This window comes from Thunnus thynnus, chromosome 16 (assembly GCF_963924715.1).
Source record: "Thunnus thynnus chromosome 16, fThuThy2.1, whole genome shotgun sequence".
In the NCBI taxonomy this organism is placed as follows: Eukaryota; Metazoa; Chordata; class Actinopteri; order Scombriformes; family Scombridae; genus Thunnus; species Thunnus thynnus.
In genome coordinates, this window is record NC_089532.1 from 21,602,746 (window position 1) to 21,617,994 (window position 15,249).

Genomic DNA, 15,249 nt, shown 5'->3' on the forward strand with positions numbered 1-15,249 from the left:
ATAAACCTGAAACTGTCAGACATACTGATAGATTGAAACAGCTATATTGAAGAAAGAAGGGAATTAGCATCAGTATTAAATGGTGAAAAACACAATATTACATTGGGGAATCTGCTAGGAAAGACATTGTGGAAAGTACGTGATCTTCTGATTAATTACTTAAGAGTTACAGGAATAATAGAGAGAGTTTAAGTTTTTTTCCCCTGCCGAGCTACTGTTTCACACTCCAGTCCAGTAGGTGGCGGTAATGCAACTTTAAGCTGGTTTGCCAACCGCCATTAAAACTCAAAGAAGAAGAAAACAAAGACGACGAAGAAGACGAAGGAGCGGAAGAAGAAGAAGAAGAATGGCGTCCTGTAGTGAGGTTAGTAGTTTCTTCATTTTAATGTCAAATTACCTAGTTTATTCGATGTTTTGGCAGATCATAGTCGGTTAATATAATTCCTTTTAGAACAATTTGTCATTATGCGGGAGGAGGATGTGTTCGTGCTCCACATTTGTTGTTTACAGTCTCGTGCTGTGGTGCTAAGCTAATGCTACTAATAACGGAACATCTTTTCCCTTCGCTCTCCGATTGTTAGATAGTTTCAGATAACTAGTCTGTAATAAACAACAGTCGGCCATAAATCAGTCCTTTTTAATTGAGTATTTACACAAAGTTAACGGTGATGGTGTAATTTGCAGGAGTCTACTAACGTTACAGCCACCGAGGAGGAGGCGACAGAAAGTGTTGCGTCCCAGAAAAGAGAAGCGAGGCTACGAAAATTTCGAGAGTTACATTTCAAACGGGTGAGTTATTTAACTAACATTGAATTTTACAGCTGTTTGGTTGTGTGTAGGTGGTAAACATGACTGACAACACCTGACACACAAGTGTGACAAACACATTGAACACGAGAAGCACCGTTTATGTAAACAGTGTCAGTTTAAGAAATATTCATTTTCACTTCCAAGTTAAGTCATCAGATATTTTCCTCCACAGAATGAAGCACGTAAGCTCAATCACCAGGAGGTTGTGGAGGAGGACAAGAGACTGAAACTCCCCACTAATTGGGAGGCTAAGAAAGCCCGGCTGGAGTGGGAGCTTGCTGAAGATCAAAAGAAAAAGGTATTTCAGTCTCTTAAGTATGTAAGTATAGTACTCATAAGCTCCGTGGAGCTTCACATATTCAGCATGATATATACAGTACCAGTCAAAAGTTTGGACACACTTTCTCATTCAAGTTCATGGGAAACTGTGTCCAAACTTTTGAATGGTTATTGCAGTGTTTCCCACAGAATCAGGTTGTGTTTGTGGTGGTAGAAGGTGGGGGGCTTGTTTTTACAGTCTATGGTCAGCGCTTTACAAAGCAATGTAGAAGCACAATCTATCTTTAAGTGTTCATATGGAAATAGTGCCTCTCAAGTGTAGATGGTGTGATGTGACTGTAGGGTAAAAGTTCAGAGGAGGCTGTTTGTGTGCAGCGGGGGGAGAACAAACCAGAGCAGGTGTGTCTGTGTCTGTTTGGGAGTATGTCAGCGTGGTGCAGCTCCAGAAACAGAAAATCAATTTGAGGCAGGTTAAGTTTTATTGTGGCAGGCTGCCACAAATAAATAAATGAATGTATGGGAAACCCTGTACTGTAGATAGAGATGTTTTGAGTGAGTTAAACTGAGCTGACTGACCAAAGCAAAGTGCAGTAGGAGCATAATGTCCTAACATCGTGCTCCATACAGGGTGCTCTTGGAGAATGGAAAACATCCACCAGTAAATTGTAAATGTTGCCACAGACTTCAAACAGGGAAAAGTTTACTCTGAAATATCACACCAAAGATTTTAAGTGAATAATTTTCATATACAGTAAATCTCCAAAGCAACATGTTTTTTCCTGCTTTGCATTAATGAAATATCAACACTTGTCTTTTAGGATTGTGCTTCCAAAGGTGAGGACTATGACAGAGTGAAACTGCTGGAGATCACTGCTGACGATGCAGAGCGGTGGGAGAGAAAGAAGAAGAAGAAGAACCCAGACACAGGATTTGCAGGTTGGTGGAAGGGTCTCCAGTAGTGGTGCAACTGATGCCTATGGTAAAATCTTGGTCACAATCTGTGTCAGACTGTATGATATCAATTTGAGACTGTCAGATTGTATCCATGGTGAATTGTAGCAATACAATGTGAATAGAAAACAGTATATGAAAGCAGAGACATGTCATCAGCTTGCATCATCCATCTGCTGATCTGATGTTTTGAAAATGCAGATAAGTCAAGTCAGATAAGTATTGAGGAGTGTGTTTTCTCCCTAAACTTTATTTTTAAAAACTGTATTTAGGAGATGTCACACTGGACAGTGTGACATTTCATGTCGTATTCTGATTTATTATATCTGGTTTATTTGTAGACGTCATAGCAGCAGTCAGAGAATTTGGTCTTAAATTTATGACACTTTCAGAGTTTTGCCTCAGGCTGTCTTTGGTTGCCAAACCTCCAAATAGGTCATTGGTCAGTGGAAGTGTCTCACAGTGCGATCTAGGACCACCGTTTTGGATTGACAGCCAAAGATTTTACCATGTTTCTCTCATGATGGTCAACTTTAGTCTCAGGCAGCCCAAAATCGCACAGTGTAAAGGGGCCTTAAGTCTACCCAGTTGTTTGTTTGTCCTCCTCGGGATGATATCAGCAGCTCACCTGGTGGTGCACCTGGGGCTGCTGCATATGAGAAACCTCCAGCACTGGTTTGCGCAGTTTTGGCTGCATTCAAGCCAGGACAACAATGTCCCGCCATGGCTGCAGGTATAGGTTTATTCACCTGAGGGCTTTCTCCTCCCTCCTCACACCGGTGGGAGGAGGAGCGTCTTCACACCTCACACCTCACAAAACAGCAGAGCATGCGCACGGCAGCTTTCAGGAAGTCCGACTACAGAAGTTATTAGGTGGTTGGTTGCCCACCCCCGGTGGGTATGAGGACGCACTCCACCAGGGGCATCGTATCCTCTATGGCGCCAGTGTCCTCAGTGGAGGACATCTGTTTGGCTGCTTCCTGGTCTTCCACTTTGACCTTTATGCAGACAGATCTCAGGGACATGACAGGTGATTCAATGTTTCATTCAATGCTTGGTGCACTGTCTGGGGGGGGACCTCGTCTGGAGTAGGCTGAGGTGTTTTGGTAAGCGTCCAGCTTGTTACTGGCTTTTTGCAGTCCGGTGCAAGGCCCTCAGGCAGCTGTCAGGCGGCTGCTGTTTCTTGGTTGTGGCTGGGTTTGGACTAGTGTCAGTTCAGGCCCAGCTGGGAGTACATCTCATCCCTAACGGCCTTCGCCTTAGGTTTTAACCAATAGCGAAGCCTGTTAGAGGGTGGAGTATGCATGACATAAAAATAGTAGTTGCCTGGACGCAACTCCAGTTCAACGAGTATGTGCGTAGCCCTCTAACCACAAGCCCAGCTGACCTCAGTTGTTTGTTTGTTGAGTTTCAAAGGGAGACGAGCAGCAAGTGCGCTGGGGCTTTATATTGGGAGGGTGCTGTGTGGTAGCTATGTTCTGGTTGGGCGGTGAGCGTAGAGGTCTTTCTCAGGTGCCAAGACAGAGCCTCGTAGGGTAAACCAATAGCAAAGCCCATTAGAAGGCTACACACATACTCATAGAACTGGAGTTTTTCTGTTGTTATCTGGCAGCATCTAGGTGTGGGATAGTTGAAAGGCTACCACAGTACCACCCTTATCCTGGTTAACTGTCCGTTTTGCCCCTTGAATATTCTAGCTTATTTCTTGTCTACTGTATACTTACAGCTTAACATATGATTTGTAAGCTGTCTGAAATTTACAATTCACCTCTTTGCTTGGAGATGTTTTGTCAAATTTCCAATGTGGTTTGATGTATTCTAGAGATTATATATAGATAAGAAGAGGCGGTGCTGTACTGGAACTCGTTATCAAAGTTGCAAGCTACTTTCCTCCCTCAAATGCTGTGTGTGACTTTCCAAACAACTTGTATTGAGGTAGGTGGGTGGAACCATGTGGATGCCATCTTTTGATCACCCAGCAACACATGCTGTCACAAGCTCTATATTTCAACTGACAAATAAACAACTGTGTGAAGCAGTTAAGCTCAAAAGTAAGATCTAAAGACAGCATGCTTATTTAGCTTAAAGTTTTTAAAAAGGAATCTAAGCTGATTACACATTTCTTTATCGATTATAGGAAATCATGTCTCTCTCTCTATCACACCTAATATGATCAAGGTTGTTTAACACACTGAAGTGGTTGTCACTTACTGATTGTATTGACTTTGGAATCCTTTTGCAAGCGTTTATAGTCACGTCAGGAAGTAACCTGGAAGCACATAGCAATTGGATCAGGGCTGCTCTATTTTAGGCATGGGTAAACCCCCCCGTCACGCCGTAGAACCTCAGTCTATTCATTTAGTAAATAGTAATTTAATACAGTTTACTGTTGAGGAAACAAGTGGTACACCGTGATTCTTTTCTGCTGTGCTGTAGCATGTTTGTTTAAAAAGTCTTTCCACTTCCTTATCACACAGTGTTGCCACTAAAGATGGCTCCACCTAAATTATACATAGTGTACACAGCAACACTGGTTGCATGTAAGGACCCCTTGGGTTATTAATCCTCTCAAACTGCTCCCAATTTAATCTACTAAAAAAGGGGCTTGTTCTGTCTCCTAAATATGGCTGCCATCTGTTGCATCAAAACCTCGTCTGAATTAAAACCTCTGGGGAGAAAATTATCACCAGAGGGGCTTCAATAGAGGAAGGGAGGAGGAGAGTTGCCTCCTCGTCCCTTCTTAACCAGCCGCAGGTTGTGTTGCTGAGCCTCGTGCCTGCTTGCTGTTTGTTCCGGTAATTATAACTCACTCAAATTTTCTTTCTTTCTCTCTCTCTCTGTGCCTCACTCACACACACTCACACAATGGGCTGCAGGTTATGCTGAGGCCCAATTCAGACAATACCAGAGGCTCACCAAGCAGATCAGACCAGACATGGAGGGCTACGAGAGACAGAGAGAGGAATGGTGAGTTAAGTCCGTCCCATCTTTTCTTTGCTGTGACAGTACTGCATCTGTGTCCTTGATGCTTTCTCCAGACAGCTCAAAATGGGAAGAAATGTCCTCTGGCAATACTAGACTTTTGTGCATTCCCACTAAGAGGCCCATAAAAATGATACATGAGGATAACTCTACTATTAAGAGCATAACTGTGAAATCTCTAGTCAAGTAAAATGAATTCTAAGGATTTTCTCAGCGTAATCCTCTTAGAATTCACCCATCACATGTGCACAAAGCATTTCCTATATGTTAACTATAGTGCCCCATCATTTGCCCTGGGGTTAGTGCTGACATAAATGCCCACCCCCATAATAATTTAAAGATTTTCAAATGTAAATTCAAGGCATACACGCAAAGGTCGAAGTAGAGTTCAGGGCCTGCGTGTTTTTTACCCTTAAAGGCTTGCAGAACCGTGAAGGATGCACCAACACATTTTGCCCTGAAGTCGCATCATCTTCTTTCATCAGGATGACTGTAATTACAATGATGGGATAGAAAAGCCAGTTCAAGTATGTTAAAATGGTGATTATCTGTGATAATGTATTTCTAATTTCCTTTGCTGGGGTTCCACAGCGGTGAGGACTTCCACCCCACGTCCAATAGCCTGATCCACGGCACCCATGTCCCTACAAAGGAGGGCATTGACCGCATGGTGGAAGATGTCGAGAAACAGTAAGTCATACTCAAAAACAGACAGATATGCCATATCCCTTCCTGACCCTCCATTAATATCATCTCAGTCTCAGAATCACTGTGTGTAGACTGAGAAATCAACTAAGATAAAGCAGCGTACTGACTGACTATTGAGTGTCTCATTGACTGTCAATGAGAAAACACAAGTACTCTTAACTAGCTAATAAGCTAAACTCTAAATAATTGATAACTTTGAGAAAATATTGATTCCTACATAAGTCAACCATTAGCTACTTGTAAAAAGGTCCTCAATAGCATTTTGTCCCTTCATCACTATCAAACAGAATCACTGGTGAGCTCAGCACTGTTTAGGCTCAACCTTGCTGATTGTGATTGATTTATTCAATTAAAACAGCCAAATTATTTTTCCATCCATCTCAGCATGACGGTGGGTTCAGTCAGACCTTTTCCGGCACTGGTACACCACAAACTTAATCTGGAGATAGTTCTCGATGATGTGAGACTATTTCAATCGTAATAAATTGTGTGGAAGGACTGAGTTTGTGATCTCTTTGCCAATTTGGATGAGGGGGATGTTTTGTGTGAACCAGGGCCTATCTGATGAAATCAGCCCCGGAGTGGAAATCCTGATGCAAGTGGCTGATAGCAGGCAGCTCATTACTATCTGCATGGGGTGATACTTAGATGGGAGGAGGCCAACTTACCCAACTGGACTATTTTAAACATGTTTACCAGGGTCCTTGTCAGCACACGGCTCCTGGGCAGACCATAGCAGTCTATGTGCATGACCTTTCATCTGTTTGATATCTCATGTCACCACAAGGAACCTTGATATGTATTTTGGTCAGTGGGTGTCGGTAGATGGTTTGGCAAACCTTTATGAAAACCACGAGAGGCCAGTAAAATCATGTAACAAAGGATCAAACGGTACCTTTGGTGTCTCATATTTAACTTAAAGCTGCTTCAAACCGTTTAGTTCTTCTACTTGTCCTTGTTAAGTTTTTGTCTTTGCTACAGAAGTCCCTTTCACCTTTGATTAGCCTGGTCTTTCCCTGAGCCGAGCTATATTTGAGACAGTCTAAGGCTTGTGTTAGAGATGCGACTGTGGGGCATTAGACAAGAGTTCAGCTGCCAGGGTATGACGCACAACAATGCTTTGAAGACACATTGAATCAAGACTAGGAGCTCACAAATTGACAGTATTTTCCTCTGAGTATGTGAGTGGGTGTGTGTGTGTGTGTGTGTGTGTGTATATGTATGAGTACGTTACGTTTTCCATTGCCACTCTCCTTGCCAAATGTAAATGCACGGCCCCAAATTATTGCCTGCAGCCAATTATTGTTATTGGATATGCCATGGATAGTGGCCATATTGGTTTACAAAACCTTCACTAAGCTGCTTTTATTTGCGATTGTCAGAATCGAGAAGCGGTCCAAGTACAGCCGACGCAGGGCTTACAACGACGACGCAGACATCGACTACATCAACGAGAGGAACGCCAAGTTCAACAAGAAGGCGGAGCGCTTCTACGGCAAATACACAGCAGAGATCAAACAAAACTTGGAGAGAGGCACAGCTGTCTAGTGGGTCCAGTCACCTCATGGACATGTTCATTGCTTCAGTTTTCTCTTCATTCAGGAGTCTTGGATGCATATTTTTCTTCCAAGAATACATGTATTTCATAGCTAAAACAGACTTTGTTGTAACGCTGAGTTTATTTTGAGCTGAAAGATAATTCAATCATCTGTAAGATATGTAATGTTTGGTGTTTCTTTGTACAGTATAGGAAGTGAGAACAGTTATGAGTATTCTTATCCTTTTTTTTTCTTTTAAATAAACCACTTTCAGTTTTCCAGTTATCTTGCACACTTATTGGTTTTTCTGCGTGTGGTCTCATGACAGAGACCTTTCGAGCGTGAGAATGAACTACCATTAACTAGCATCAAAACCCTCGGGGGCACGTTGAGCAGAGGATGCCAGCCAATGAATGTTTTAGTGTAGGTGCACATAGAGATAAGGACCAACAATTGAGCAATTCAATTTATTCATTATCACCCACATCTCAGTTTAACCAACTTGCCCCAAGCTGTGACATGAGCAGGAAAGCCTTGTGACTGAAGATAAAAAGAAAAGAAAACAGGTTCCCATGCGAGTCTCCCATCTCTGCAGTCCTGTCGGTCAGAAAGTAATGGCATTGCTCCCTCTACAGGGCAGACAGCTATCACTATGTGTGGGGGGGGAATGTAGTATTAACAGTGAATGTGTCCTTACTTGAATTGCAACGTTACATATCATCTGCATCACTCAATCTTCTAAATAAGCCTCAAAATAAATTTATGAGATGCCCTCAAAGGGTAGTAAGCAAAGACATTTTGACAGAAGTTGTTTATGTCTTGCTGATGAAGGCTGGGGGCCGGGGCGGAGGGGGGGTCATCAAATTATGCCTTTGATAGCTGACTCAACTTTAGAGCTGTTATGGAGTGTATTAAGTGTTCATGTGTATGATTGTGATATTTTTGTAGTTTTATCTGATTAGCCCAAGGATATTGGCTGGGGATTTTATATGGAACAACGGCATAAATTGTTGTTGTGTCTCACACACGATATGACACCTTTGATTCTTTCAAGGCCAACTGCCAGTTGAAATGTTCCCCTTATATAACAAAACAATTTAAGCCTAATAAACATAAGAAAATGACTGCATAACAGTTGAGTGTCAATAGGTGAGTTTGCCTGCAAGTGACTAAGTGGCACTAATTCTTATTTTTAAAAAGAAACCTACAAGAAAAAAACAAAACATGCATATTCACGATGAATCAGTCATAAAAGAATGACAGGACGAACTTGTCTGTCTTCTCTGCATTTCCTCATACAACTAGGAAGGAGTGTACTATGTGTGCACATCACTACAGCTGACGTGTAGCAAGAAAACAGCACCTACTCCCTGCTCGTAATTTCTGTAAGACTTACTGTGTTACGTGTTTTCATGTCTTATCTCTTATCAGAGTAATTATTCAGAAGTGCAGGTCAGTTTACAGCAAGAGACACGCAGTCTGGCAGTCAGACGTACTCAAAACAGTTAGATTTTACCTTTCTATTACAACAGATTGTGACACGCATCTAAGTTATCAGCCTGAAAAATCTTGGGAGGATACATATTTGTCACTTATTCTATTAGATAAGTTACCTCTAGCGGTAATTCACTAGTATTTTCAACTTAGGCCAAGAAACCGTCAAACTCAGTAAACACATGCTTTAGGATAAGACGCACATAAGCCACAACAGCAGGATACATCAAGTCACTCGAGAAGGAACATGTTCAAGTCTTGTGTTAGTAGACAGTTGATGGTGATAGATGGTTGGATCATCTGAGCTGCCAGAGAAAGAGCTGAGAGTGTGGTAGTGATACATTAATAAAGGCTTTTTCTCAGAGCAGACGTTTTGAATAGTCCAATAGTAGGAAAAGCACAGGTGAGACTTATAACATTAACAAAGGCTCCGTCTTATGCAAGTGTCCCAGTGAGCACAATGATGCACAATACCAGAACTATTCACTTTATCATTCACGCCTGCGATTGTCCTACTGTGACATGTCAACATGAAAAAGGCCTGTTGTAAGATTTGATGCATGAATTTGATGTACAGTAATACAGCCGTTTCATTTCACTTCATTCATATCTTACATCCCTCAACAAACCGGACATGTAGGCTGTAATTCAGAGGTCTGTAACCAGGATATTACATAAACCCAAAAATCTCAATGAAAAGAAAACGCCCCTAGCAACCAAGCGAGGAACTGTTTAAAAAGAAAAAAAGTTTCTGTATTATGCGATAATGCTGACACTGTGTGGTCATGCTAGAAAATGCAACTAACTTGAATGAGACCTGTTGACATTGTGCAGTTGTAAGAGGACAGAAATATCACGGCCATGAGAACATGTATTTATGCTGGAATGTAGGAGAATCCCTACTGGCAAAACTACAACTAGACATGCACACAAGGCCAAAAAACAAACCCTGCACCTTTTTTGTGGTGAAGCAAATGTGTCACCCTGTTCTCTATCTCAACTGCCTGATGTATTAACCCGCATGTACATGTACTCACTATTGTGGCTACTGCAGGATGATTTATAGATTTCTTTTTCATTGGTGACAATAAAACTAAATGTTCCATGTCGTTGACACTTAAGGATTTTTATTGATGTATTTTTATTGAGCTAAAATGATTAATCGATCAACAGGAAATTAATCTGTAACTGTTGAACAAAAATGCCAAACGTTTGATGGCTCCTACTTTTTAAAAATGAGGATTTACTGCTTTTCGTTCTTTTAACAATAGCAAATTGAATGTCTTTGGTTCTAACTGTTGGACAAAACAAGACCTCAGATAAAATCACCTTGGACTGTGGAAAACTAATGGGCATTTTTCTAGTTTTCTGATGTTTTATAGACCAAGTGATTGAGATTTTATGCTCTATAAAAATGGATTTACCTGGGTTATTTTACATGTGTCAATAACACAGATGTCTCTTCATGTTTATTACTACTTGACTGTCCATTAATGCGCCATTACTTTCATACGGACTAGTAACTGACATGTACTGAGGAACACTTTGGATTCCCCTTAGCGTTCATTAATAGTCTGTATAACCATCATGTCGTCATATGATTTAGTCAGTCTTGGGAACATCTGAAACCTGACAACTTTCATTCAAGGCTCAAAATTGGCTCACTGACTGCAATTCAGCAATATATGTGACCAATTAAAGAATGAAAAGACACATTATGTATTTTTTTAATCAAATAAAGACTTTATTGAATTTATAAACAGCACCATATAAAACTAAGGGAAAAAAAATTATCCCACCTGAACGAATTCTTCAATTCTTCCAACTTAACTCTAACATCTGAAAGAAAACATCTGCTATAAAATGATTGAACATAATATGGACAAAATATTTACAGTATTTACAGTGTCCATGTACTCTGCCACACTAGTGTGACGTTTTGAGTGTATGTTTGCGTGCGCTTGACGTTTGTCGTGATCTGACTGGAACCCAGTGGCCGTAAGGCTTCCTGCTTTCATAGCTGTCCACTCTGGGAGTTACCTTAGCACAAGACGGAGCTGCCACTGTTGGTTTGGCCACAGAATTCTGAAGGGACAAGATGAGGAGAAACAAAAAGTAATTAGAACATGTTTAGGGTAATGTGAAGCAGTGTTTTTGGCTTTTAACATCAACAGTTTAATTAAAATAAGAAGACATTGCAATTTAAGTCACTTACATTAATGCTGAAAGAGATGGTTTTCCTTTTAGGGGACATCTTTGGGCTGAACTCATCAGGCTCCACATCACTGCTCTGTTTCAAAAAACAAAAATCAGACTTAGTTAGATATGAGTGTAAAACTTGTGGTAGAGCTTTGACAGTTTGTGAAGTTCATACAGATTGATTATAGGTGCCATTACTAATATTATAAAGCACTTCTATTGTATAGGTAATCATTTAAGTGTTAGCTTCAACAAACTGCAGCTCTCATGCACATTTTCTCCTCACACTGCTGTCAAAGACTAGGCCATTAAAATGAATGTTTCAAGGACAGACCTTGAAACAGAATAAAGATAAAAACAAATTAAAAAACAAAACTGCAAACAAAATAAAGTAAAGAGGATGTCTTCTCTGTCTAGAGTGGCAGAATGATGGTGACGTAGGTTTCCCAGACCCTCAGCACACGCCTCATGTACCAACTTATCTTTGGCATATGGAGAGGAGTTCTTCATCTGTTTTTAGTTCTCGACAGGAATAGTCACTATAATGCAGCCCACACGCCTGCGCTCCATCAGCGAGTGGAGGATTCTGCTAAATAACAATGACCCATTTCAACTGCAAGCACAAATACATTCGTCATGTCAAAATTCTACAGCCTGTATGAAGTATGAAGTCAGTGAAATTCAGTGTCTGAATTGCTTGTGTATCTCAATATCTATGTGTGTAATTAGCATTTACAAAGACTGTGCATCATATCTAAATGTGAGATAATCTGTGTATTTATAATTGAATTCAAACCTCTAGTTGATGAACTACGCATTGTGAACATTGCAAGAATTATCAGTTAACCTTTCACGCAAACACATATTGTCGTCACCCAAGTCACATGACAGCCCTTTAATCCCAGGTGCCGATGAGTGAAGGAGACCACTGTCATGTTATCTATGAAGACAGGAATAAATACAGAGAGCATGTGTATTCCCTCAGGGGTCCAAAGGTCAACACAAGACACAGGAAATTCAACACAACATAGACCTGAAGCTTAACAATACACAACTTTAGAGATTAGCACTCTGTTTGCACACTGTATCTTTGTTGCAACTTTGGTAAAATGGTGCAACAGCTAGAAGCAACTTATTTTAAAAAAGAAAAGAAAACAAAACAGTACAGCCAAAGATATGTGTATCATTTACCCATATAGTAAAAAATTAAATAATGGACAGTGCATTGTCATGCACGAGTGGTTTGGAAAAACTGATCCCTAAAATTCTCATCACTTGCCTTGTCCAAGATAGAAGAAAGTACTTACTTCTAGGCCTTTAATTACAATTTGTGCCAAAGCCTCATCTTTACTGTGTGATATGTTTCGTGTATACCCATCATTCACTCTCAGACACCCACCTGTGATGGAGTCTTTTCAGGGTCTTGTCTCACCCATGTCTCTGACACTGGTGACTCTCCGCACTGCTCTGACAGGATTGGTTTCACACTCTCAGGAAGTTCAAGCGTCTCCAGTCCTAGGATCTTCACAGCATTGGCAGCAGCATCTTTTAGGAGTTCTCTTTTATCTGTGGAACAAGTTAAGAGTAAATTTTAATCAGTTGTATGATTTAACACTTTTACCAACTTCAAAGTCTGCCTCTCTAGGCAATAATTAGAAATACACAAAATTATGTTCAGTCATCTCATCTAATCAACTTACCACCCAGACTCGAACTGACAGAACGTCCTGAAGATCTGGACCTTGAGCGGCTCCTGTAGCTTCTGGGTGAGGATTGGGAAATTTGGCATCTTAGCCGACTCCCAGCCCCCCTGTATCTTCTCAAACCACTTGAAGACCTGGAGCGGGACCTGTAGCGCCTACGACGTGAGTACCTGTCTGGCGAGGGCGAGCGAGAGTGGGCCTTGTAGTGCCGGGGTGGGGAGCGGCGGTAGCGGCCACGGCCATATCTGCGATGGTTGTCACAGCGACAGCGGGAGGAACGTCTGTGGCAACGAGGGTGAGAGCGGGACCTGGCGCGAGAGGAAGACCTGCTGCTGGATGAAGATGATGTTGAAGAAGAAGACCTGTACCGTCCCCTGTTGCTACCCCGTCCCCTGTAGCTGCCAGAGCTAGAGGGACAGCTGCTGTCACTGCTGGTTCTGGTTCTGGACCAAGATGAGGGAGGACTGTTCTGGTCAAAGATAACATTGATGCCATCACTCTGACGAGCAAGGGCCATTTCAGACCTTGCGTCTTCTCCCTTGGCCATTATGATGTCTTGTGCCACAGGCTGAAATGAAACAAAAATGTGCAGGGATATTTAAGAAATGTTCACTTTTTACAGTAACCAGTAAATCTCGAATGGGCTGGCACATTTGCCCTTTATAGTCATTACAGCAATAACGTGCGTCATTAAATCTTTTCAGTTAGTGCCTCAGTGTTATCAGCTTATTGCTCTAACAGTTGGTTGCACAACAGCTTTTCACTCAGCACTGCCCACAGCGAGCACAGCAACGTTACGTCACTGCAACGGCCAACTGGAAAATTCCGGACTGATGCAAGCTAAAGATAGCTTGGCTAGCATTAGCTTAGGTCTGTTATCGCTCGAAGATTTCATATTCAATTCTGTAGAATTTGATTCAGAGGCAAGTTCGACATAAACATTGCAAATACACATGAATATTACTAAAGAGTAACTTAACACCCAACTCTAGCTTGGCAAAACAAAGTTTTTATGCTACCGTGGCCTTTCTTACCTAGTCGACTGTAGCTCGAAACCTTCGTACGGTTATCGTCGATATAGATCTGTAGAGTCGCCTTCAACAAAGTATCACGAGTTGATGATTTTCAAATATAACTCAAAATGTTCAAATTTGGTGGTTTTAACTAGCGGCTAGTTATTAAACGATTAAATAGGTTCAAAAACGCGACCGTTTCCTTTTCGAAGTTCAACCGTCTGCAGTCGTCACTCCAATGAAGCGAGGCGGAGCAAAAGACTTTAAGTAGCCTCTGGAAAATTCCAGTCACGTGGTGAAGAGAACGATTTGATTCTTTTGAACGACTCTTTGGATCTGTTTGGTTTGAACCGAAAGACTCGATTTGCTCCGGGCCAGAGTTGTTTTTTTTAATGTTGTTCAAATGTGACATTGTCGCATGTGCCCTTATTATCCAATAATGTGCCGAGCTGTCTGGATTCAGGACAGTAGGAAGCCATTTCATCAACATCATTTAAACTCTGACAACGTTGTTCAAAAGAATCAAATCATTAGATCGACTATAAACCAGCAGGGAAACAGCCATACAAGCAAATGCAAGTGTAGCAGAAAAAATACAACAGCGTGTTGATCCACCAAAGTGAAAATAGAGTAAATGCAGAAAGCATTATTTACAAAGCAAAACTATCCTTCAAAGTAGGTTGTGAATATATTCATTAAGTCCTAGTACTTCTCAAATGTTATTAATGTACTCACGGTCTTTGCGTGTTCATGTTGGTTTCATGTTAAGGTTTACCCATTGATTATATGGTGCAGATAAGGAAATCATCTCATCTCTTTGTCGCTACATTCATTAGATTTGGGGAAAATGTGATTAAAGTGTGAAATTAAAGGTACACGTTTGGTCCCTCTGGCTGATATATCATTATGTAAGACATCATTGGACTGTTAATACTGAAGCATCAGTGTGTAAGCAGCATGTTATTGTTGTAGCTGCTGGAGGTGGAGCTAGTTTGAACTACTTCATATACAGTTAGCTAGTTTAATCCAGTGCTTCCCAACCTAAGGGTCGGGCCCCTTCAAAGGGTCACCAGATAAACCTGAGGGGTTGTGAGATGATTAATGGGAAAGGAAAGAAGAAAAACAAAGTTTTTGGACTTTTTCTCCAGTTTTTGAATTTTGATGAAATATTGGATCATTTGAATATTTATTGAAATGAAACCATGTGAGAAGTTTAGAGGGAAAAATCGCTATTTGGTGGAGCTGTTCACAACTTATAGACATCTGAAATGTGACCCTGACTACACACTGCTTTTTGTAAGACGTCAAAAGCTAAAAAGGTTGGAAACCACTGGTTTCATCTTTAACAATGTGTTGTATTTTAAAAGCTTGTTATATTATCCATTGTGTCCGTGTTGTACTTAAGTACAATACTTGAGTAAATGTACTTACTTTTCACCACTTTATGCTTGATTCCTTTCTCCTAATTAAACAAGTGCTCTCCTCATCTGAGACTCATGCGTAATGTGACAAAAATGAGGGAGGGGAAGTTTCCAGGCAGGGTCCTACTCATGGATGTACCAAGGTCCTACT

The 15,249-nt window shown here is 41.1% G+C and overlaps 2 protein-coding genes across 4 annotated transcripts; one reads left to right on the forward strand and one right to left on the reverse strand.

Moving 5' to 3' along the window:
• Positions 1-226: 226 nt before the first annotated feature.
• syf2 (SYF2 pre-mRNA-splicing factor) lies at positions 227-7,549 on the forward strand. The gene is made up of 7 exons (XM_067613576.1): positions 227-364; positions 685-789; positions 983-1,108; positions 1,908-2,025; positions 4,917-5,007; positions 5,614-5,712; positions 7,113-7,549. The coding sequence occupies exons 1-7, from the start codon at positions 347-349 to the stop codon at positions 7,276-7,278; spliced, it is 723 nt and encodes a 240-aa protein (XP_067469677.1). The 5' UTR covers positions 227-346; the 3' UTR covers positions 7,279-7,549.
• A 2,935-nt stretch (positions 7,550-10,484) lies between these two features.
• On the reverse strand, positions 10,485-13,931 carry rsrp1 (arginine/serine-rich protein 1). Of its 3 annotated transcripts, XM_067613573.1 has the most exons (5): positions 13,699-13,930; positions 12,662-13,232; positions 12,361-12,527; positions 10,978-11,052; positions 10,485-10,847 (listed from the first exon to the last, which is right to left on the reverse strand). In XM_067613573.1, exons 2-5 carry the CDS (start codon positions 13,209-13,211, stop codon positions 10,689-10,691), a joined length of 951 nt encoding a protein of 316 aa, XP_067469674.1. In that variant the 5' UTR covers positions 13,212-13,232; positions 13,699-13,930; the 3' UTR covers positions 10,485-10,688. The 3 variants fall into 3 exon arrangements, with proteins under 3 accessions (XP_067469674.1, XP_067469676.1, XP_067469675.1); XM_067613575.1 differs by lacking the exon at positions 10,485-10,847 and having other exon boundaries at positions 10,990-11,547; positions 13,699-13,931; XM_067613574.1 differs by lacking the exon at positions 10,485-10,847 and having other exon boundaries at positions 10,990-11,550; positions 13,699-13,931.
• Between the last annotated feature and the right edge of the window lie 1,318 nt (positions 13,932-15,249).

Coding starts and splice junctions, on each gene's coding strand:
- rsrp1 (XM_067613573.1), bottom strand. CDS start 13,211: ATGGCCAAGGGAGAAGACGCAAGGTCTGAAATGGCCCTTGCTCGTCAG. Junction 12,528..12,661: donor TGTCAGTTCGAGTCTGGGTG/GTAAGTTGATTA, acceptor CTTGTTCCACAG/ATAAAAGAGAACTCCTAAAA. Junction 10,848..10,977: donor CCATCTCTTTCAGCATTAAT/GTAAGTGACTTA, acceptor TTGTCCCTTCAG/AATTCTGTGGCCAAACCAAC.
- syf2 (XM_067613576.1), top strand. Junction 1,109..1,907: donor CTGAAGATCAAAAGAAAAAG/GTATTTCAGTCT, acceptor CTTGTCTTTTAG/GATTGTGCTTCCAAAGGTGA. Junction 5,713..7,112: donor GTGGAAGATGTCGAGAAACA/GTAAGTCATACT, acceptor TGCGATTGTCAG/AATCGAGAAGCGGTCCAAGT.